Genomic DNA, 23229 nt, shown 5'->3' with positions numbered 1-23229 from the left:
GAAATGCGAAAACACCCGTGTACTTAGATTTAGGTGCACGTTAAAGAACCCCCGGTGGTCTAAATTGCCGGAGCCCTCCACTACGGCGTGCCTCATAATCAGAAAGTGGTTTTGGCACGTAAAACGCCATTATTTATTGCCTTCCTATTTCGCTCTCCTTGTCTACTCACAAGGAACCTCACACATAGTAACTTTAATCTGCCACCGAATATTAATATCTACAGTGAAAGATTGGTGCAGTTTTCAGGAGCCAAGGTTTGGAATGCTTTACCCCTTGAAATAAAACAGTCCCACGAAACAAATAAACCAATAAGAGCACACTCTATGAGCCTTATTTGATCTGTGTGACAATCGTTTTCGGTTTGTGTTTGTTGTACCGTGTTGTTCATGACAGATCTTTATTCACTCTGCTGTAAAGTGCAGATTATTTTATTTTCTCCTCATTGTATGCTGTACTTTGGTATTTCACCGTGATTTTGGGCTTTTCATTTTACACAAGTACTCTGTCATTGCCATCGTATATTTTTGTTTCTGAAGCCCACACTAGCCTCTGGCCATGGGTTCATTCAGTGTTTTGATCATTTGTGTGGCAAGAGTAGCAATAAAATGAAGATGAAATGAAATGAAAACAACACCTTCTACTTCTGCCGCTAAACTAAACTACGGTATAAAAGTGATATATCGCTTCGCGGCATGACATGTGCCATGGTCAACTTCAGACCTACCGAGGCAGTTATAATTCCAGCTTCCATGCCTACAGGTTAGGTATATGAGCGAGAATACTCCTGCTGATTAAATCATAGGTAACACTCACGCTGTGGCGGGAAACTATAAAGGAACAAAATAAACTCACAATCCCGGCCCTGCGAAAGTATGTCCAGCGAAGCTATTGAAAACCACCGTTACAACTGATGAGAGAGGCATGCAATGCTTCATGCCTTGAGAGTAAGGGTAGTAGTGCCATGTTAAGGTTATGGAAGGAATGGGAGCAATTGTAATTTTGACAGCACGCCGCCGGCCATAGCGGTGCTGCAACAACATTGAAATCAGTTGCTGGGCTAGTTTATTTATTTATTAGCTGCATGGCCCCGTAGGGCATTACGGAAGGGAGGTTATAGACTTAACTAGGTACACGAACGAATTATTGTAATGAGTGGAAAAAAAACGTAATTTGATGCGACATATGCAACGCTTGATGACAAACTGTTCCAATCTCGAGCAGTTCTAACAAAAAAGGAATAACACAAGATGTCACCCCCACAAGAAAGTCTTTTGCGACACGGGTATCTTCACAAGAAAGCGGTAGTTCAAAAGCGGAATCGGATGTTCTGGCATACTTCGGTGCTAACCATCGAGGTAGAGGGCGCGACGCCAGTGTGGAGGCCGCAACCTCAAGGTCATCAGTATGGAAGATTTATAAAAACTTCATATGTACCCGTACTATGTACATGTTCATCAAATATTTGAACACAGAGATTTTGAAAACAGACTTGACCTGGTCAATTGTATATTCCCGAAATGTGAAAAAGCACCAAACTTTCTCACTCGCATGCCTTGGACGGATGAGGCTAATTTCTCCAGAAACGCACACGTTAATCTTCGCAACGCGCACTACTGTAGTGATAGGAATCCCCACTAGCTGGCACAAACGACACCAATACCAGTGGTCGTTTAATGTGTGGTGCGGCATTTCTAATCAAAACATCTTTTTGACAACACACTAACGACGCAACGCTACGTCAACGCCATCTTCGAGGGCCCCGTGAACAACGTGTGTTGCAACGTTCCACTTGTGCACCTTCGGAACATCTGATTTCGACACGATGGTGCTCCTGCGCATAGTAGCAGTCACTCTCGAGCGTGGCTCGACAAGTTTTTTCCTGGACGGTGGATTGGCCGGCACGGACCTGTACCCTGGCCTGCAAGGTCGCCGGACATGACACCGCTGGACTTCTTCTCGTGGGGCTACGTGAAAGATCGCGTATATAGCAGCGAAACTACCCTACCGGACGCCCTGAAGGCAAAAATAAGCAGAGTCTGCCGCGAGATTCCAACGTCGTTGATCAAAGCTGCAACAGCATAAGTGTTGAAAGAAGCAAATACTGCATTGGCTTCAGACGGTGACCTGTTTGAGCACGTGCTATAAGTGGCAGTGGAAAATATCACTGAAAACTAGTTAACCACTGAAAATACCATTGAAACTGTTTAACGCACAAACATGACTGTTTAACGCACATTCATGATGTCACCCTATCCTTAGATAAAAAAAGCTTGCAACATAGACAGAAATAGGCAGAAGGAACTGCTTTGTTTTGTCTCTTTTACGGAGTTCAAGAGACTGAAATGGTAAATGGATAAACCAGTTGCACCTTTGGGTGTTTCATTGTGGGCGGCTGAGACTCCTTACGTGCTTTTTGTTTATGTTGTATTGAAATAAACTCCTGAGTAGCTCTTTTCGGTTCTTCCAAGAGCTGCCTTTTCTTTCATCGTGCTTTTTTGCACACTGTTTGTGACAATGGTTGAATTTCTTTTGCAGATTTGTTTCGAGAAATGCGAAGGTTAAAGCTATCCCGAGTGCCTCGTGATCGAGCAAAACATTCTTGCGCTCGCATATGCTGACGCTTGTCGCACCACGCTGGTTAAGTCGCGAAACCTTTCGAGCCATCCTACGCGACGAAGGCTTCTAAAATGCTGCGATAAACAAATGCAGCCGTATATCTTTCAAAGGTTGCTTCAAGGCTCTTCATTAGCGCCACGCGATGGCTCATCTATTTCATATTTCGCGTATTTCGCGAGCTTTTGTTTTTTTTCCTGTAAAGAAGACAACCAGACACTTCAGCACGAAAGAAATGCTTGAATCGCAGGTTATTTGAGGTGCCCTACAACTTTTCCATTGACATGTTTGCTACTCAATCACTAAGTAAAAGTTCGCAGATTAAAAGCAATTAATTAGCACTCCGTGAAGAAAAAATACTGCCTGTAAGTACACACGACTGCCCCTACAATGCACTCTGTCCAATTTCTCTAGTACTCTTGTTTTCTTTTTAACCTAGCTGCTAATTAACTGGGACACCCGGTATAGCTTAAGAAGGAGCGCACATTCAAAAGAAAGCATGCTCACTTGCCTACGTTACCGCCGTGGCATGGCCTTCGTCGGTATAACGAAGGTCGTTCCATGGCCGTAATGTCAGAAAGTGAGCATTTGTTTTGTTTTTAGAAACACTTTGCACGCAAAACAAATATATACGAAGAAAAGGAGCAACACAAGGACCAGTGCTCGTCTTTAAGTTGCTCCTTTTCTTGGTCCTTGTTTGTTTTGCGCTCAAAGTGCTTTTAAAAATTAATCTGTTCCAACTAGGCCGACTCGCAGATATGCTTCATTCGTTTTGTTAATGTGTGCCCCTTCAGGCTAAACTACGCGCATACCCCCGGACCTACAGACTGTACTGTATATATATGTATATATGTACGTTTTCTTCAAAGTTCAGCACGCAGGACCTGACGTAACATACGCAGGAAAGAGACGACAAACTTTTGGGAAGACTTCTTTAATTACTGCTTTCGGCTGGGCAGCCGAAAACGTTAGGAAGTCTTCCAAAAAGTTCGTCGTCTCTTTCCTGCGTGTGTGTATATATATATATATATATATATATATGTATGTATATATATATATATATATATATATATATAGATGTGTGTGTGTGTGTGTGTGTGTGTGTGTGTGTCTGTGTGTGTGTCTGTGTGTGTGTGTGTGTGCGCGCGCATGTGTGTGTGTGCGTGTGTGTGTGTGTGTATTCCCGCTTTCTTAAAGATCGCTTATCATCGCAGCGCTATTAAACTAAGCGTACTGTAGAGTGCACTGTGTTGCCGGTATACACGAGCGTTCACGGTACGCAGTGCTCGAGCACTGGAAAATGTATGTACCACAGACAGGGTTAAAACCCTGTGGAGTGGGCGAGTGCATGCAAAATTGCATTAGTTCACTTAGTGACAAGGCAGGAGGCGAATTGCGCATTGGCCGATACTCGAGCACAATAAGCAGCGCATGCGCATTGCCCTTTCTCGGTGTCACATTAGTTCGGCACAAGGCGCGAGAATGCAATTTGGCATCAAGTCCATAGATTAAGTATATTGAAAGCTTTGTCGGGTCACCGTTAACATGCCTTCACACCGTCTCCCTTTACCGCCACTTCCTAGACATGAGCAGTGCGTCACGCGGCATTTTTTTCCGGCTAGTTTGCTGTTTTTAATGCATTATTATGTCTTTAAGTAGTATTGTTCTCACGAACATAAGCTTAAATAAGTGCACGAAATACAGTTTCAAAACGAGTATTCATGAGAAGTACAGCACAACGCAAGGTAGAAGTCATTAGTTGTTGCACGCGTTTTGAGAGATTTTTAACCCACGAGGGAAGAGCATTAGAGAAGTAGAGCAGCGGGAAAGCAAGAATGACGCCATGTAGAAACTTATCTACCTCTATTTTGGAACGTTATCGTAGATTTCGCCAAACCAAACGCGCAGGTTTGCGGCCGTGTATCCCACAGTGACTGGGAACCCGCTTGAATGTTATGTGGTGGCCGTTTTCTTGCACTAAAGTTTTTTTGGCTCGGCAGTTTGAAGAGCCAACACTCTGTAAGCGCTTTCTTTCAACACCACTCTAAGTAGTTGCAGAGCTGAGTTTGCGTCACTGAAGACTGTCCATATTTGAGGAGGTAGCCGCGAAATATATTGAACGGCCTCTCTAATTGCCACTAGTTCCGTAGATGTTGCAGTCGTCTTGTTACATAGACGAAACCGTCGAATGACTTACCAGAATTTACCAAGTGCATTCTGATTTTCTGTCAGCGTATTTGCCTGAACAAATATGAGGTCTTTGTTTGCTGGTTAAGCTCTGCGCCACCACGTAGCTAGACCGTGGAGACAGATCAGGTCGCTCACGTACGGCTACGCTAAGTTCCTACATCACAACGGTAGTGGTATGGACGGGCTTTAGTTTGCGCCTCCGCCCATCCGTCAAAACACGCAGCTTGCCTGTAGTTACCTGAATACTGGACGCACTGCGACAGAATTCTCGCAAAGCACGCTGCTTCTATAGCTCTCGCTTGGAGCGGCTGGCGGAGAGGTTCGAGAGGCGCTGATTACAAGACAACCGGAAGTAGACGACACGACGTCCCGTCATGACGCAGAACCATTGAAGGCGGAGCTTAGCGCCAATCGTTCGGCGAACAAGTCGAGGAGAAAAAGCATGGCTATGGCTTAGGGTAACTTGTAACCGTCCGTAACTTCGCATATATTGCGGTGTGAATGTTTTACTGTACCTGTACGGTAGGCATCTATAAAGCCTGTCCGAACGGTTTCTTGGACCCTTTACCAACCCTCCCCACCCCCCCTATTGCAGCACCCATTCATACGAATTTATTTTCCCTTCCCGTACACTACAATATAGAAAGGACCCGAACAATAGCCGAGAACTAGTTCACAACAACTCGAGCCCCTTTAACAAAAACGACCTACATATGCTCGCCACTTATAAAAGGTTTACACGCTTTAGAGCTTATCTTGTCCCACAACAGTAATCGCCATTGCCTTCCGTTCGTTTCATTTCTTGAAAACTCTTCGCGCGTTATATTCCTGTCAAAACTGCTATGTCAGGTGGATGTGCATATCGTTTATGGCTTAGAAGTACGAGGAGTGCAGCACTAAGGAAAGGAAAGACGCCCAAGGTAAATGGCGATAATTGTGGGAAAAGATAAGCCCCTAAGCGTTCAAACTCTTTTTAAGAGTTTACCAGGCATAGTATTGCTTGCTTAGTAAAGAATTCAATGTTATTCAACCACTAAAAGAAACAAGTAGAATTTGTTATCAAGTTATCGCTATGCTAGCTTGTCAAGTGCGATCTTTATACTCACTCGGAGCTTCTCTAGCACCCTCACAGGTTTGTTTCTGGTAAACGATTCATTTTACGAGGAAGAACCCTTAAACTGCAGCTCCACCTTCTTGGATTACATTTAACTGTGGCGCATTTGGTATACTTCGGTGCCTCGGCTCTTATGGTATCTTCAATATGGCCGCCTTGATCCTCGAAATCAGTGCCGTGCCGGCCCGACGTTGTTTTTTTTTTCTTTAGCTCAGAAGCACACAACGAGCAGGCAAGCCGAACGTACCACCCGCTCTCGGAGCAGGATGAAACGGCAGACGCCGAACCACATGACTACAGCGAACGTCCAATTTCGCTCAGCCGAAGTTCCCGGTGCTGCTGGAAAGAACAGCGCACGCACAGGTAGGACGAACGTTCCATAAGAAACCGCCATGCAATGGCTTTTTTTAACAGTGCAAGATCGCCAAAAGCGGCGACGCTGCGCTGTGATGACGTGCGGCGCAAAACGCTCTCAGTCTTGACGAGTGCTCTTAGGACAAGGCTCGGAGCGCCTGAGAGCACTCGACGGAGGAGGAGAGCAATAGAAAAGAACCAGGCTCATGCAAGGCCATGCGGGTGCGGTCAAGCGCACTCCGGAATGACCATCCGAAGCTGCCATTAGGCACAGCGACGGGAAAGTTCGCTCTGTCATTCAGGACTTCGTCCTAAGGTCGACGCGATTAAATTCGTAATGCTTTTTCGCCAACTGTATTTTGATTTGTGTTATGCGAGTTACTCTTCACTTTCATCAACATACACTCAAAGTTTTCTTTTCTAATGTGCCGTTTGTCAGCCAACGGCTACTCTTTCTATAATCTTATAAATTCCAAGTTATGACTTGGGAAAACCGATTCTTGAAGGCGAAAAAGGAAGGAGAAAGTTTCATTTCATGAATGTTCGCGTCGAAACCCCAGCGCCAGTACATCAGCGCGGCGTCGTTGATTTCAAGGGGTGTTCTCGGGGTCGAGTCGTTTTGGCGACCAGTAAACGCTCTAAAGACTACCCAACTATTCCCTTTCCACGTTTTAGAATACAGCGTAGTTCATTTCTACCTATAATAAAAATAGCGCTGACGCCGTCAATGCTCCTCGCGTCACGGAGGGTTCATGTGGGAACTACGTCACCACCGGTCTATAATTCTCGCGTCTTTCAAGGACTCTCGGGCCTGCACTCACGGTAATTGTGACCCCTCTCTGTTAACGATGATTGCCAGTCCGAAAATACGTGATAGGTGCGCAAGGAATGAGGAAGCGACAAGGGTAGAGCCGCCGATAGTGTAACGACCGGTGATCCGCAAAATTAAAAAGCCCTGGCGTGGCCTATCAACGTGGTGCAGTGGTCGAAAGCTAGGAAGGCTCCAACGTACAAATGGCCGATGCTGAAACCAAGCCGAAGACAAGGTTTTGATAAACGAACTGTTTGTTATAGCCTCGAGGACGACAAACCGTGTGTGACACCGTACACGTAAGTTTCGCTTTTTGTCGTCATCTTGATACGGAATACCAATAAACTCATACGGAACGTGCGGAGTATGACACTCGTAGTCCGTATATGCACCATGGTTCAGACACGTGTCACATTGATGCCAAAAGGAGAACAAGAGTCTGTCCTCTGCTAAAAATTTGCTCGTGCAAAAAAAAGTAGAAAGTAGACGTCACAATCGCAGCGCTCCTTGCGCGTTCCATCTCAGCAAAGTCAATTTTCATACGCATACGCGTCACAGTAAGAGTTCAGGTGGTGCGCCGACTGCGCAGGATTCATGGCACAAACGTCAAACGGGCACGTGACTTATGCCGCACTCTCCTGCAACACAAAAATCACAGCAAAGCGCGGAACACTTTCAAAATACCACGAAGAGGATTAGCTTACAAGTACACAGGCGTTCTGAACATTAGAAAGAGGTAAACATCATTTGCGCTTGTTCAAACGTACGCACCATTGAGCATCAAAAACGGATATGTATGTGTATATATAGCGAATGACGAAAAAGTGCAGAAACAGGAGGGCGGAGAAAGGGGGTAGATACCCATCCCAACAAAACACCAGATATAACCTCTGTCCAATACCGGCAGTGCGCCGTAAAGTATCTAACGGGTCACACCACACAGTCGGGAACGAGATACAGAGTAAATCATCAGTTCGTCCCATCGTCATCCACTAATTCATACCCCGTGCGAATGGAATCATCACAGAGATTAGCGCTGCACAATGTGGGACAGTTGGCTGGATGACGTAACTCGCGCGAGCTTTATGTCACCCACACCAAAAAGACACTTGCTGTTTTGCGGCAAATGCAAATGCGTTTTACAAATTGTGAAAGAAAATAAACAAGGGGCACTTTACACGCGACAAGCGTCAAACAATTACCCCGGCACATCTGGTTTATGCTAAAGGGTTTCATCTATACCCCATTGTTAACCCTTCAGTGTGAATAGAATGATCTCGGAAGGATTAGCGCAGGGAAAGTGCAGCCTGTTTGTTACTGTCTTTTTTCCCTGATCAGCAAGGCGGGGTGGCTTCGCATTGCTGTATATTTTGATCACCCGTCGGATGAGACTAAGGAAACAAGAATTTCAGCCCCGGTATAAACCTATACGCTTTCGCTAAATCTGTTAACACTGTCGATATGTACAAAACATGCCGAGAGCTTGAAGCGCAGTTTTGGGAACATGGTTATAATAGCTATAAAAGAAAACCATATCGCGGTGTACCACGCGGTATACAGTGCCGCGGAGGTTTCCGGTGTCAAAAGCCTGGGCACTCCTCCGATCGCATGTTGCTGTACGGCGGGCAAGAGAAGACGTTCGCGAAGTCCTCCTTGTGCTTGAGGGGGCCGTTGCACAATGCCGTTCCATTCTCTTCGGCGCAGAGCGTGTAACAGTGGACGACGTAGAAGAGCTGGTGGCCTGTGAGCGGCACGTCCTGCAGCCGTTCCTCGTCGAAGGACGGTACGAGCTTGAGAACCATGAGCGCGACGTCCAGGGCAACGCTATCTACCACGTTGGTCTCCATAAGACTAATCCATTGGGGGGTGGGCTCCCCTTGCCGCTGAAATAGCGTGGAAAATGACAAGCCTTAATTAGGGTGCGCACCCTGATTAGGGAGCGGCGGCGTGAGGGGGGGGGAGGTCAATGGAGCTGGAATTATCGAGTGGGGGTTGAAACAACGTGCGACAAAACCCACTGTCACCGCGCCCCGCCTTCCGTCAAGTGCGTAATGTACCCACGATAATGTAATCCTGGCTACGTAACTGCGGTTATATAGTAAGATTTGATGGATCTCTAAAAAAAGGCCAATTTTGGATTGTGATCTTCGCATAGGATGAACTCTATGCTACTGAAGCCCTAGGTTACTGTGCAGATTAAATAACTCACGCAGTCACCCACCTGAATCAACAAATGCGCAAGAAATCAACTTGTCTACCACGGCGCTCCAACTTCATCACGTCTCCATGGATGCCCTATCCAGCCCCCTATATCTATACCCTTGGTCACTAAGTGGTTGGAGTATAACATGAGGGCTGACAAAGGTGGATATTCTGTAAATGTGTAGCGATCCTCCGTAACTTCTTACGCGAGTCTAGCAAGCCACCACTGACTCATTCTTACGAGGGCCCTTTCGTGTGGTTTCACGTTCAGAGAAGACCTTGATAATTTACGTTCGCGGCAAAGAAGAGACAGTGTCGTGTGAACGCGTGAAACCAGCCTATATTGAACATGAACTCTTCATTCCTTTCACCATTCAGACCTAGGCCTCCAGCTTTCTGAAGGGAGAGGGAGGAGCCTCTGTAGCCAGCGCTGGTCACTTCCCTGTTCCCGCCATGAGGGTCATTGTGCCTGCTCGAACCGAAGTAGCTGTAAGACAGGAGCACCACTACTGCCAATAAGGAAGCCTGATTTTACTCTTAATAAAGCCCGTAGATTCACCTTCTCTGGTTGTCCAAACGTGTATTCCTTGCCTCCGCTAAACCTAACTCCCAACAACTGTGCATAGTAGCTTGGAGGTACTGGTAAACTAGACGTGCCCTGTGTTTTGAACCCCGTGGGTTCGGTTTAAAAAACTCTGGCCAACCTTCTAGCATGATTTGCAGAGAAAGAAACACAATCACACCAGGATGCGTTGACATGACCTGTGTACATGCATATTTTGGTGGTCGCGTCCATTTGCGCTACACACCTTGTGAACAGAAATGCACCACCTGGCCCACAGAGATATCCTAGAGCCATACCAACCTGCTTATCCTCCACGCCGAAGAAACATGATTGGAAGCGGTCCAGGGGATCGGTCCCATGGCCTTGGAATCGAAGCTCCATGTAGGACACGACCGTTGCCTTGGCCACTTCAACGCCGAAGGTGCCCAAGCGCACCGCCGTAGGCGCGGTCATGTGGTACATAGGCGTCATCAAAATGGACGGCTTGAGGGCGTAGTCGAAGCGGTCGCGATTAATATTCGGGTGGTAGAAGTGGCTTTCAAGCACCCATGGCTGGAGCATCCCGCCGATGGCTTTGATGTCCGCCCGACGGTAGGCCTTAATCGCGTCACGCAGATTCTTTACAAAGCTGGCCTCCATATCCGGGTACTGTGAGAACCTGTTTCGAGTACGAAAGCGCCGAAATTTCAACAAGAGTAAGCTTTAAAACTAGCTCACCAATTGCCTCTGAGTGCCGCAAACCCCGCACCCTGTAGTGCTTGCGTACTTTTGTACTCCTGAATATAACGCAAAATTAGTACTAAAATGTGCAAAGTTCGAGGACTACAAAACAGTACACGAGTGTACAACTCGCGGCGGTTGCGCTTTTCGGGTGTTCGAAAATTAAAACACCCAATTGTCCTTGCAAATGGACTTTTTATCCCTTATTTAATGGTTAATGCGTGGCGCTCTACGAGCTGCCACGCTTGCTTAATAGCTGAAAAATTTTGCCGCTTAGCTTGGGGTTGAAGGTTCGAGAAAAGGATTCAGCCCGGTTTTCGGTTCACTTGCCGCTGGTTTTTCACACACCGACTATTCCTCGCGAGGCGCGATACATAGGCAATTATAGGAGCGGTGAGGCTGCATCCCCTCTGGGCTTAGAGCATACACCGCAGCGTACCGCCGCAAAGCTAAAACGCTTTCACTTCGCATTCACTTTACTATGAGGCGTCACGCGGTTCCGAACCTCGCCTCGATGTCGTCCATTCGGGCTATCTCCATGTACTTGAAGGCCACGTCGAGTTCGGCCCACGGGTAGGTGGCGCGTTCGAGCCTCTGGTACACGACGCGACGCACCTCCCTCGCAATGCGCCTCGCGTCCGTGCGCACCGGTTCGGTGTAGACGCGCTCCAGGAACGGCAGGAACAGGGCGGCCCCCATGAGGTAGCTGGCGAAGGCGAAGCAGCCTTTCCGGTGGAACTCCTCGGCGCCCTCCAGAGTGTTGTAGTGGTTGGCGATGAGCTGCCGGTTGGCGAACCGCGCGGTGAACTGGACGGCCATCCAGCCTATGATGAGCTCGACGATGGTCTCTTTCGTCTTGATCAGCTCGATCAACAGCTTGAAGTATTCGTGGTGGCTGGTGGCGATCTCGATCTGGGAGGGCGCGCGCGTGTGGTGCGCGTAAGCGTGAGCTGCGATCTTGCCTGTCGAGAACACCGAGGGAGAAAAGACAACAAATTTATCCTGTCTTTGAGTGGTAAAGGACTCTGCCACATTTCGCATTCGTCTTTCTCCCACGAAGACATAAATATTTGTTGGGATCGCTTAATTAGTTTTTCCTTCTTCCTAAGTATACAGTCGTTGTGGTGTGAACCTCTCCTCTTGTCCTTTGTGTTTTTGACTGGTTTTTTCGTTCAAGTAAGTATACACTTTGTCAGACGCCGTTTAAGTAGCTCCGTGTTCGTTGTACTTGTTCGTTAGCTGGTGTACTGTCCACAGTGCACTTTTGAGAGTTTGGGATTGCCTGTGACCTATGCGTGGCCTGAAGGGTGTACGCAGTCGACAGCCTGGACACGGCGCGTAGAGATTTTATAGCCTGTAGTGTTTACATGGCATCTAGACTTATGGCTCTAGGGATACGGCTCGCAGGCCGTACATTGGGAGGCGCAGGGAATCTCGCAATCCGTGAGCCGGTGCTAACGAAGTGTTGTTCGCACGTGGTGGAAAAACAGATATGCGCTGATTAGTGTGTGCAAAAGTATGAGCCGTTACTGTACTAGACAGCTGGAGGAGCATGAGCAATGGTGGCTCTTGTTACTTAACTTTCCCAGTAGACATTAGAGAATGAGCGATGGCCTCTGTATCGATTCAATTTTTGCGATTCCTGGGGTTGAAAGAAATGGTATAATGAATTTCAGAATGAGACAAGAGTAAAATATGGGTGAGCTTTTTTTTTATTCTGGAACGAAGTGGCATCCAACTTCTCAATTTATGTACGTCCATTAATAACGAGACAGACTCGCCATAACCATCATTGAACAAGCATATTCAAATACTCATCTTTTCTCGCGCACCATTGATCAGTAGAATCGCTTGGATTTGTGACAATTCTCACTTTTGCACTTTTTGTGTTCACATGTTTTGTTCAGTGTTTTCTTTTCTTTAGCCCTTCCTGCATAGACCTTGTGTCCGGGGTATATATAATAATTAAATTAAGAAACTGAAATAACAACATATATCTCGTCTGCCGGTTCGACTTTGATGTTACGACGTAGTTTTGGTCAATCTTCCCACAATCTATAACTAGAAACAACGCATACTTGTTTAATACTCGTGCACATCAATTCAATTTTGTTAATTACCTTTTTCCTTGAAACGTAATTAACGCTCGTCCGTTTCTGTCGTCTATTAGTGTCCTAATGATCAGTGTCCTAATTTGATGATAGCACAGTTACACATTCGGTTTCAGTGAAAGCAGAAACCATGTCCAACTGAGATCGGCTTGCAAATGGGGCTCGCAGAATTTAATCACCATTAGTTTCAATGGTAACCTAAAGCGTTCGTGTGTCTGTAATGTAAAGTGCTTTTGTTGGCAGCACCGGTTCTTTGTAATGACTCTCCTTAGATAAATATGTCCGCAGTATTTCGCGATTCCTAACTCACTCACAAAAAAAAAACGCTTGACGTTGCAGTTGTACTTTAATGATAAACAAAAGCCAAATCGCGGCTTGACGCTACTGCAGTCATAGCCAACTGTCTGCTGCCAGAGTGTGAACTGGAGCAGCAAACCAGGGCAGCATCGCCTGCCGCCTTTTAACGCAACAGCGTCAAAGAGCCCGTCTTCGAACATCGCCAGCAACACTGAAGACAGTAAATAGCACATAGCAGGTTGTGGGTTTACCCGCTCGTTTCCGGTCAAACCGTAGAAATCTTCGATGTCGCTGGTCCACCGTTCCCACGTTCCCGAGGTGTCCGAGTGATTCCTCTCGAACACATATCTCCTGGGCGGGGCGTGGTACGCTTCTAGCAGCGGCAGCATGATGTCGTGCTCGTAACTGAGCATCTCTTCGAAGGTGACGCCATTCAGGACGCCTCCACCATAGTGGGCATACAGCGCATCGAAGTACGTCCGATGGGCTGGCGACCCGACGCCAAGCGTCGCCGCGTGGAATTGGAACTGATCAAGGCCTCTGGTAGGACGTGCGAAGACCTGCAAATTGATAAATGACCTGAAGGAGCAGCTAAAAAGTAAAGCAGTTTGTTCGAACGGTAAAGCATTGTTGCGATGGAAATAGCGAAAATGCGAATAGCGAAAGCATTGATGCGATGTAAATCCATAGTGAAAAGAAATGTCTCGAAATCTTACGCGGTGTGCGGTTCTAGTATTCTGCTTCAGCTTGCTTCACGTCCGAGAAATCTGGGACAAGAATGCCATACTGATATATTCATACTTTATGAGTAGCATCATTTGATACCTAGGAGACAAACCGTCAATCTATTTGCTGCCTATACTTATCCCACAATTAGGTGGATGGCGCCAGGTCTGGCAGTGGGACACTAACTGTAAGATCACATATATATATGACAACTTTTTCGCGATTCTTAAGCATGCCAAGTAAGATCTTCTTGCGTGCGAGCTGGGCGTCGGGAAGTTAGCACTTCTGAAATATAGCAATTAGTTTAGCATGACGCGTCACTATATACACCCGCAATGTTTAAAACACACGACGCCTCTTCGGTCGTCCTTGTTATTGGAAGATGAGCCAAGCTGCGTCTGCGCCACTGGTATTCTTATTGTGAAACATGCGACCGTGTGCTTTCTTTTTTAAGGCGTAAGCCTTTAGTGACTCACGAGTGTCCGTGCACAGTGCGTGGAGGACGCAGGAAATCGGTTATCAATCACAGCCGGTGACACCTCGCTTGCATCCCATGCTCGCGGACACAGTGGCGTCCGTTCGGAGAACATTTCAGACAACGGCAACAGAGGCAGTCATAGATAGGCTTTCGCCTATCGCAGTTTAGCTCAGCAAAGTGCGCGTGGATTTTTTTACCTCAAACGTGCTATCGCTGACGTAGTCGGCGGTCAAGTCTAGCAGGCAGGGCCACCCCCACTTGTCGTTGAGTTCAAGAATGCTGCGAAACACGTCCACCGACTCGATCTCCCGTGTCTCGGGGTGCTCCGGCCAGTGCAGGTTGGCGTCGCGCATGTATCCGCGGATGCGTGGCACGTAGTCCGTGTCCTGCGTCACGATGTCTTCGCATGACTTGAAGAGCCGTGCCGCCTTCTGCGCCGCTGTCTGGCCCTCAGCCGGGACGTCCTCGTGTCTGCAGAAGGGAGGAGCGCGCGCGCGGTTAGCACTGGCTTGAGGGGCTTAGTTATCGCTGTACACTAACTCTGGGTCGGTTTGAATTCGCGCATGCATTGCAGAGATTCAATGTCGACGGCCAACAGAGCTTCAAGCTATGGAAAGCACTAGGGACCGGTTGGGTGACATCTCTGCGACACAGCACTACACACAAACAAAATCTACGAAAAGTACAGATCGCTACACTTACCAATGAGCGTGTGCAAATTTATGAAAAATACGTATATACATTAGGCTACCAATCATTAGGCTGCCATCACACACCAATCATTATCCGCGAAGATGTAGCTTATCATAGATAGAAGAGTTTAATTGTTGTTGCCTGGTTTTCTCTTCTATTCTACGGTCTTTTTCTGCTTGCTTTCTTGCTCTTTGCATGGGGTTGATTGAGCATTTATTATGCCAACTACCACGTTGTACACGTACTCTGCAGAGCCGTTATCTCTGTCCAATATCTGCTAATATCTTACCAAACCTAGTCTTTTCCTGCTTTCAGTTTTAATTTCTATTATTCTTTTTGCATGGAATATTGATTTTGCGTGCTTATTACACAGTGGGAATAAAGCTTTCGTCACCTGGATGTTTTGAACGGCGGAGCTGCTTAAGCTTGAGTTCCAGCCGTGCCCGGCGACCGCTCAAAAATCGGCGCAGCTAAGCAAAGGGAAGTGGAGAGGAGGAAAGGCTAAGCGAGACATATAGAGAGGCAACATGTAGGAGCGCGCGTCCCGGCGAAGTTGTTTTAGTGATAATGCGCGCAGGGGGCTACGCCTAGCGATGAAGTATGCTCTGGCGTACTCGTGCACTCCTAGTGCGATCCGCCCATAAGATGGGCAGACCAAGGAAGGCGTTCTCCCCCGAAAAAGAAGAGAAGCGACAAAAAAGGAGGCCATCGCCTGCGCGCATATATCTCGGTGACCGCGTTGCAACACAAACAACCATTTAACTAGCTAAAGAAAAAATGATGAAAAAGAACTGCAGAAATTCTATCAAGAAAAACACTATAAGAGGACAACAAAAATGGCAGGATGAATTCGGCCACGAACGGTAATTCTTCCTGCGCTCATTCCTGTCCGACTTATTAGGCTTCTTCCTGCGGTCCGAATTTGAGGGCCTTCCCATGTAGTTTAGACTTTCTTCAACTGGACGGTGATGGGTCTATTAAAGCGCTGACTGCATGAGCGTCAAGAACCACGCCGAAGCCAGTGGTTCTTTTTCTTGCGTTGCAGTTAGGTTTGGGCATAGGATCACAGCTGCGTCATGTTAACCTGTGGCTCTAACGTGGCGTCGTCAGGGCTTCCTTGGCGGGCGTATTCTTTGCTTCCAGGCTTCGTAGGCAAAGCGGCGTCTTATTGATATGTCGTCGAGATAGTCTTTTCGGCGTCTCCGTCGACGGCAGATGATCTTCGTCAGTTCGACGAAGGCAACCCCACCTCCGTCATTTCCTGCATTTAGTTTTCCGGATTAAAGCTGGACCACTGTATGATCGGCGCTGCAGCGACAGGTATCTACCGGGCGATGGCGAACATTGAGGGCTCCATCCTGTGGCGGCAAGGTAGTCGGTGATATCATGTGGCCTTTCACATTTCTGCGATCACGGTGCATTGACGGCGCTTGACGGCGAACCCCCGCCGTCCCAAACCGTGGTATGGTTATCGGTGATAGACATGGCGGGCTTCCCCGCAGTGATAGTAGAGCGGGCGTTCGTCGGGGGTGCTCCGAATGCCCGTCATCCTCGATAGCTGCACAAGGTCACTGGCGGACATGCTGGTGGCGGCGGCGGCAGTGGGCGATGGAATTTCAGTGTTGTGGGGCCTTGGCGTGGTCGCGAAGCTGGACCTTGACAGCGGGCGACGGTGGCCTATGTTTTCGCTCCCGGCTGGGGTTGCAGCGATTCCGGAACTTCCAGTACTTCCAATTACCGCGGAAGCTCTCCAGTAACTATGTCAGCAATCAAAATCAGCCTGGTGCTCCGACTATGGGCACAACTTTGGCAGCTGTTCCGTACGACCACTCTGATCGTCTCGAGCAGGTCGTCGGAGCTTAGCGCTTCAGCTTCGGCGTAGTTCGTTGTCAGCGCACGGCGGTTGTATTGCCTGGTCCGCATTTCAAGAGTCTTCTCGATTGATGCGGCCTCCAGAAGAAATTATGCGACAGTCTTGGGTGGGTTGCGTATTAATCCGGCGAATAGTTGCTTTTTGACACCCACAATCGAGAACCGAACTCTTTTCATCAGCCATGTTAGGGTCGGCATGGCGCAAGAGGCGAGTCACCTCGTCCGTGAACATCGCGATGCTCTGGTTCTGTAGTTGCACCCTGATTCCTAAGCGAAGTTCGGCCCTTTCCTTTTGTACGACACCGGTGAAAAGCTTTACGAATTTCTCATGAAATAGGCCTCAGTAACCAGGGCGCTCTCTGTTCTCAAACTAGGTCCCAGCAGCAAACTCCAATGAAAAAAAAAATAGACATGGCGCAGCTAGACGTAGCCGCTCTAGTTGTTGAACATCGTGATCCTCTCGTATGTCTTCAGTCGGGTTTCAGAGTTTGCAGCCGGTAATCCACAGAAACTTGTTGGTTCCCGAGGTTGTTGCAGCAGGATGATGGATGCTGGGACTGCCATTGGGTCGTTGACTTGGCCTTGATCCATATGGCCTTCTCAGGAAGAGGTCCACACTCCGGTAGCAGTCGTTGTCTACAGCTAGGTCGCTGGTCCTTGGCGACGTTGGTGTTGTCCTCGGGTTTAGGGCTTGGATCGGGGATTTGTGGGGATGTTCGGCACATGAATGGGCTAACACTTCCACCAGATGTCATCTAGCAGAGCGGTGAAGAACTCAGCAGAAAACTATTATTGAGGAAACAGTTTTATTGAGTGAACCTGTGGCCACAACAACAGGCTACAATCAGACCACAATGATGGTGGCGAACACCGTCGGGGATCAGCGAAATCTTATCCGCGAGTCAAGCGTATCGGCTTTTAGACATGACTATGGAAAGTTCCAGGGAAATCGCTGGTGCCCGCGTGCCTTCCAAAAACTTATTTTAAACGGAACAGCACGGTGTTCACGGGGACAAGCAGGGAGAAACGACACGGAAGATCGCTGACTTGCAACTGAAGTTTATTGCTTGGAACGAAGCATATACAACTGCTCCAACCAATAGGAGAAACCAAAAAAACACACATATTGTTCCTTGAAGCTGAAGCCGAATACTATTTACAATTTATCTACAGGGAAGCTCACGGAGGCCAAAATGGCGACGCTATATCGAGCCGGCACACACGTCGTCTTCGTCCTCATCAGTGCAGCCACACTGTGGCGGCTGTTCCGTAGTATCACCCCCCGCTGTAGAAGCACCGTCCCGGTGCTTATACTACACATCCGCGGTGAAGGGTGTATGGTATGATTTTAGTCTTGCCACGTGAACGATGTCACTTGCAGCCGATGATGACGCTGGGAGATCGGTGGGGATGATTTCATACGTGACATCGGTCACTTGTCGTAGCACACGGTAAGGGCCAGTGTAGCGCGACGGCAGCTTTTCGAAAAGGCCCAAACGTCGAACGGGTGACCAGAGAAGCACCAGCGAACCCGGAGAAAAGTGCACGTCACGATGGTGGCAGTCACAGAGGCATCTCTGATGCTCCTGTGAGGCCTCGAGACGGGTGCGGGCGAGCTGGCGCACGTGGTCGGTGTGTGCGATCGCGTCGCGGGCGTATTCAGTGGCGGTACGTGTGGCCGAGGGCAGCAAAGTGTCCAAGGGCAACACGGTTTCTCGGCCATTTAGGAGATAGAATGGTGAATAGCCGGCGGTGTCGTGACGCGATGAATTATAAGCGAACGTCACATATGGTAAGTGAAGATCCTAGTCGTGGTGGTCGGTCGCAACGTACTTCGAAAGCATGTCGGTGATGGTCCCGTTGAGGCGCTCCTTGAGGCCTTTGGTCTGTGAGTGGTACGACGTGCTGAACTTGTGCTTTGTCGAGCAGGAGCGGAGGATGTCCTCGACGACTGCCGACAGAAAGCTGCGGCCACGTTCAGTGCACGGCGCGGAGCACCGTGCACTAAAATGATGTCATAGAGCAGAAAGTCAGCAATGTCAGTAGCGCAACTTGTCGGGAGAGCTCTGGTGATTGCGTACCGCGTAGCATAATCGGTAGCGACGGCGAACCATTTATTTCCGGAGCCCGAGAGAGGAAATGTTCCAAGAAGGTCTAGAACATTACGGAAAAAGGGTTCGGGTGGGATGTCGATCGGCTGCAGACATCCAGCTGGAGGTGTGGAGGGCTTCTACCGGCGCTGACAGGGCTCACAAGTGGCAACATTGCGCCGCACGGAGCGGGCGAGAGCCGGTCAAAAGAATCGACGGCGTACACGGTCGTATGTGCGCGAGACGCCCAAGTGTCCAGCCAAGGGAGCATCGTGAAGTTGCTGGAGGACAGTCGAACGCAGATGCGATGGAATGACGAGCAGAAGGTCAAGGCCATGTGGATCAAAATTGCGGGGGAATAATGCCCCCTCCTTAAGGAGAAGCATCCGGAGAGAGGCGTCGCCAGGAGTTGACTCCAGAAGGTCGATGACGGCTCGTAATGAAGGATCGCGCCGTTGCTCGTTGCCGATTTGAAGCAACTGGGACACAGAGAAAACGCAAGCAATGGCGTCCGCACCATCCGGTTCGTCGACGGGGCAGCGGGACAAACAATCAGCATCCTGGTGCAAGCGTCCCGTCTTATATACCACGGAGAAGGTATATTCTTACAGGCGTAACGCCCAGCAAGCGAGTCGTCCTGTGGGGTCCTTGAGCGAGGATAGCCAGCAGGGAGCGTGGTGATCAGTGATGACACAGAAGGGGCGTCCGTACAAGTATGGACGAAATTTCTCAACAGCCCACACAAGAGCGAGGCACTCGCGCTCTGCGATTGAATAATTGCGCTCGGTGGGTGATCGAAGTCGGCTTGCATAGGCTATAACGCGATCATGTCCACGCTAGCGCTGTGCTAACACTGCTCCTATGCCATGAGCACTGGCATCAGTCCGAACTTCCGTTGAGGCAGACGGGTCAAAGCGGGTCAAAATTTGAGACGTGGTAAGGAGAGTAGTCAGCTGCGAAAAAGATACGGCATGGTCAGGACCCCAAGAAAAAGGGGCGTCTTTCTTCAAGCGGTCGGTAAGGGGACGTGCGATAGTCGCAAAATCCTTCACAAAGCGTCGGAAATAAGAGCACAGCCCTACGAAACTACGAACGTCCTTGGCAGACTTCGGAACAGGAAAATTCGTAACGGCGCGAATTTTGTCTGGATCGGGTCGCACGCCTCTGGCGTCTACGAGGTGTCCAAGGTCGGCGATTTGGCGGCGAGCGAAATGGAATTTTGACGAGTTTAACTGGAGACCGGCGCGGCGGCACACGTCAATAAACGCTGAAAGACGGTCTAGATGCGTGTCGAATGTGGGCGAATAAATCATGACGTCGTCCAGATAGCACAAACAGGTGAACCACCAGAACCCTTGAAGCTAAGAGTCCATTCGCTCGAAGGTGGCGGGCGCGTTACAGAGACCGAAAGGCATCACCTTGAACTGATAAAGGCCGTCAGGGGTAACAAATGCAGTCTTCTCTCTGTCCATGTCATCGACAGATATCTGCCAGTAGCCGGACCGTAAGGCGATAGAAGAAAAATAGGTGGCACCGTACAGACAGTCTAGAGCGTCATCAATACGTGGCAAAGGGCACACGTCCTTTTTTGTGATTTTGTTCAGGTGGCGATAATCTACACAAAAGCGCCACGTCCCATCCTTCTTTTTGACAAGTACGATGGGAGATGCCCAGGGTCTACAGGAAGGCTCGATAATGTCCTTTGCAAGCATCTTTGTGACTTCCTGTTGGATAACAGCTCGTTCCGCCGCAGAAACACGATATGAACGTCGGTGAATAGGGTTCGCATCGCCAGTATATATGCGATGGGTCACGACGGACGTTTGACCTAAGGGTCTATTGTCAAAGTCAGAAATGTCGCGATAGCCTACAAGAACGCGGCAAAGTTGTTCAGCTTGAGCAGGTGTAAGGTCAGATAAAACCATCCTCTTAATGTCCACGTCAGTACCGTGCGATGACTTCACGGTATGGGCTGAGCTGTAACGATCTTCCACTATTAATGCCTCGACCTCATCATCCTGCAAAGCGCTAATTATAGCCAAGGAAATCCCCTGAGGCAGGTGCGCTTGCCAGTAATTTTCAGCAAAGTGTGCGGTACGATAACACCATGTGTAAGCATAACGGCCGGAATTGGTGCGGCCACGTAATTGCCGTCAGGTAGAGCTGGTGAGGACAAGTCGACGTGTGTCACAGAGTGAGGCGGTACGCGAATAAAATACATGCAGCTCAGATGACTTGGAGGGGGGTCCACAGCGTCGGCAAGAAGGGGCAAGTCAATGCGAAGTGAGCCGGCCGAACAGTCAATGAGGGCAGAATGATACGCAAGAAAATCCAGACCGAGAATGAGTTCGTGAGGGCAATGCTCGATGACGGTGAAGAGAACGACGGTGTGCCGCTCATCAATGGTGAGTCGGGCAGAACACATGCCAACAATAGCGACAGACTCTCCGTCGACGACTTGTACAACTCGGTTCGGGGCAGGCGTCAGAACTTTCTTGAGCCGACGGTGAATAGCAGCATTCATAATGGACACATGCGCCCCGGTGTCAATCAACGCGCACACAGGAACATTGTCGACGAGAACGTCCAAAAGATTCTTCTTCGTGGGTAAGGTGAAGCGAGGATTTCGTGCCAATGTCGTCAATGCAGCTTCACCTCCAGAAGCTGCACTGTCTAGTTTTTCGGTCGGGGGTGCGGCGAGTAGGTCGGAGAAGGAGCACGGCGTGACGGGGGCGAGCGAGATTGGCGGCGGGAGGGAGAAGGCGAGCGGGAGTAGCGGAGTCGTGTCAAATGTGTGACAGGGTCAGATCATGGAGCGGACATAGAAGGGGCGAAGGAAAAGAATGTGCTAGAGGGGCGAGGGGGGTAATCAGGATAATAGCGCGTCGGAGAAGCCCAGCGGCTGCGGCAGTGGCGAGCGACATGTCCAATGCGTCGGCAGTTAAAACAGATCGGCTTGTCGTCCACGGTTCGCCATTCGGAGGGGTTGCGCTGTGCATAAGAGGAGTAAGAAGAGCGCGGTGGGGACGTGCGTGGAGACAAAGGTTCCGAGCGTACGGAACGAATGGATTGCAGGCCGACGTTGGACAACTCTTGACGGACGACGGCCTGGATCAAGGAGATTGTCACCGGAGAATGAACAGGTAACGGGAATGAAGGGGCCGCCGGCTGTGCCGCTTCGACCTCACGACGAATGATGCTGGTCAAGTTGTCACATCGCGATGGCTGGTGGAACAGGTCGTCACAGGATGACGTAGCAGCTGTGTTGGGATAGCCGCGTGATGTGCTGTGATACCCGGCGGCTTTTAGCATGCTCGAGACGGCGGCACTCCTTGAGGATGGTATCGATGCTGGTGACGTTCGTAAATACCAGTAAATTGAAGGCGTCGTCAGCAATGCCTTTGAGGACGTGATTAACCGCATCGTCCTCAGTCATTTTCGGGTCAGCCTTGGCACAAAGAGCCAAGACGTCGATAATGTACGACACGTAGGACTCGGTCGACGTCTGTACACGTGTGGTAAGGGCTTTCTTAGCATTGACATGTCGACTAAACGGATTGCCAAAAATGTCGCGTAGCTTGTCTTTGAAGAGATCCCAGGTAGAGATCTCCTCTTCGTGAGTCTGGAACCACGCCAATGGATCTCCGTCGAGGTAGAAAAGCACGTTGGCAAGCATAATAGTCGGATCCCACCTGTGACTGGTGCTGACACGTTCGTATAAGCGGAGCCAGTCGTCAACATCAGGACTGTCGACTCCGTTGAAAACACCAGGATCCCGAGGTGGCGAAACGGCGACGTAGGTCGAGGCTGCAGGCGGAGGCGCTTGCGTAGATGAAGCGCCGCCAGCAGCAGCCTAAGTTGCATTGTTGCCGTTGCGACCGCTGCGAAGCTCCATGACCGGTACGGGGAACGTCCACCTCCGCCAAATTAATGTTACATAAAGCTGAAGCCGAATACTATTTACAATTTATTTACAGGGAAGCTCACGGAGGCCAAAATGGCGACGCTATATCAAGCCGGCACACAGGTCGTCTTCGCCCTCATCAGTGCAGCCACACTGTGGCGGCTGTCCCGTAGCAATATATCCACCATCATTCCTACACGCTGCACTGAACAGGGGAGATACCTGTAATCATCATATCCTCTCCGCCGCTAAACATGCTAGTTCTTTGGACGTAATGGATAAGGAGGGGCTACTGACGCATGCGTCTTTTGACGAGGCGATGTGCGCTGCTTCGATGAATTCACGGGTTAGTTGGTTACTATGTTCACTTAAAATTTGTGTTCTAGCGAAGTCAGGATGGCAGGCATTAGTGTCGCAGTCTCTACAATGGATGCCCAGATGCCCTTTTACTGTATTATGCACATTGTTGTTGTGCTCCCTCAGGCGTG

General features: G+C 49.1%; 1 protein-coding gene across 2 annotated transcripts in view; it reads right to left on the bottom strand.

Moving 5' to 3' along the window:
* Nucleotides 1–7259: 7259 nt before the first annotated feature.
* The window catches only part of LOC139049524 (neprilysin-1-like), a 36955-nt gene continuing 20985 nt past the window's right edge, over nucleotides 7260–23229 (bottom strand). Inside the window, exons 4-8 of one of the 2 annotated variants that reach the window (XM_070525058.1) lie at nucleotides 14380–14653; nucleotides 13230–13538; nucleotides 11076–11482; nucleotides 10151–10508; nucleotides 7260–8966 (exon numbers count right to left, since the gene is read on the bottom strand). In XM_070525058.1, coding sequence (XP_070381159.1) covers nucleotides 8664–8966; nucleotides 10151–10508; nucleotides 11076–11482; nucleotides 13230–13538; nucleotides 14380–14653 — 1651 coding nt within the window. In that variant the 3' untranslated portion in view covers nucleotides 7260–8663. The remainder of the gene's footprint in view (nucleotides 8967–10150; nucleotides 10509–11075; nucleotides 11483–13229; nucleotides 13539–14379; nucleotides 14654–23229) is intronic. The other variant, XM_070525057.1, reaches the window with a different exon arrangement.

The sequence above is a fragment of the Dermacentor albipictus genome, chromosome 9 (assembly GCF_038994185.2).
Source record: "Dermacentor albipictus isolate Rhodes 1998 colony chromosome 9, USDA_Dalb.pri_finalv2, whole genome shotgun sequence".
Classification (NCBI taxonomy): Eukaryota; Metazoa; Arthropoda; class Arachnida; order Ixodida; family Ixodidae; genus Dermacentor; species Dermacentor albipictus.
Note: the sequence above shows the minus strand (reverse complement) of the source record. Positions and strands in the feature narration are given on the sequence as shown.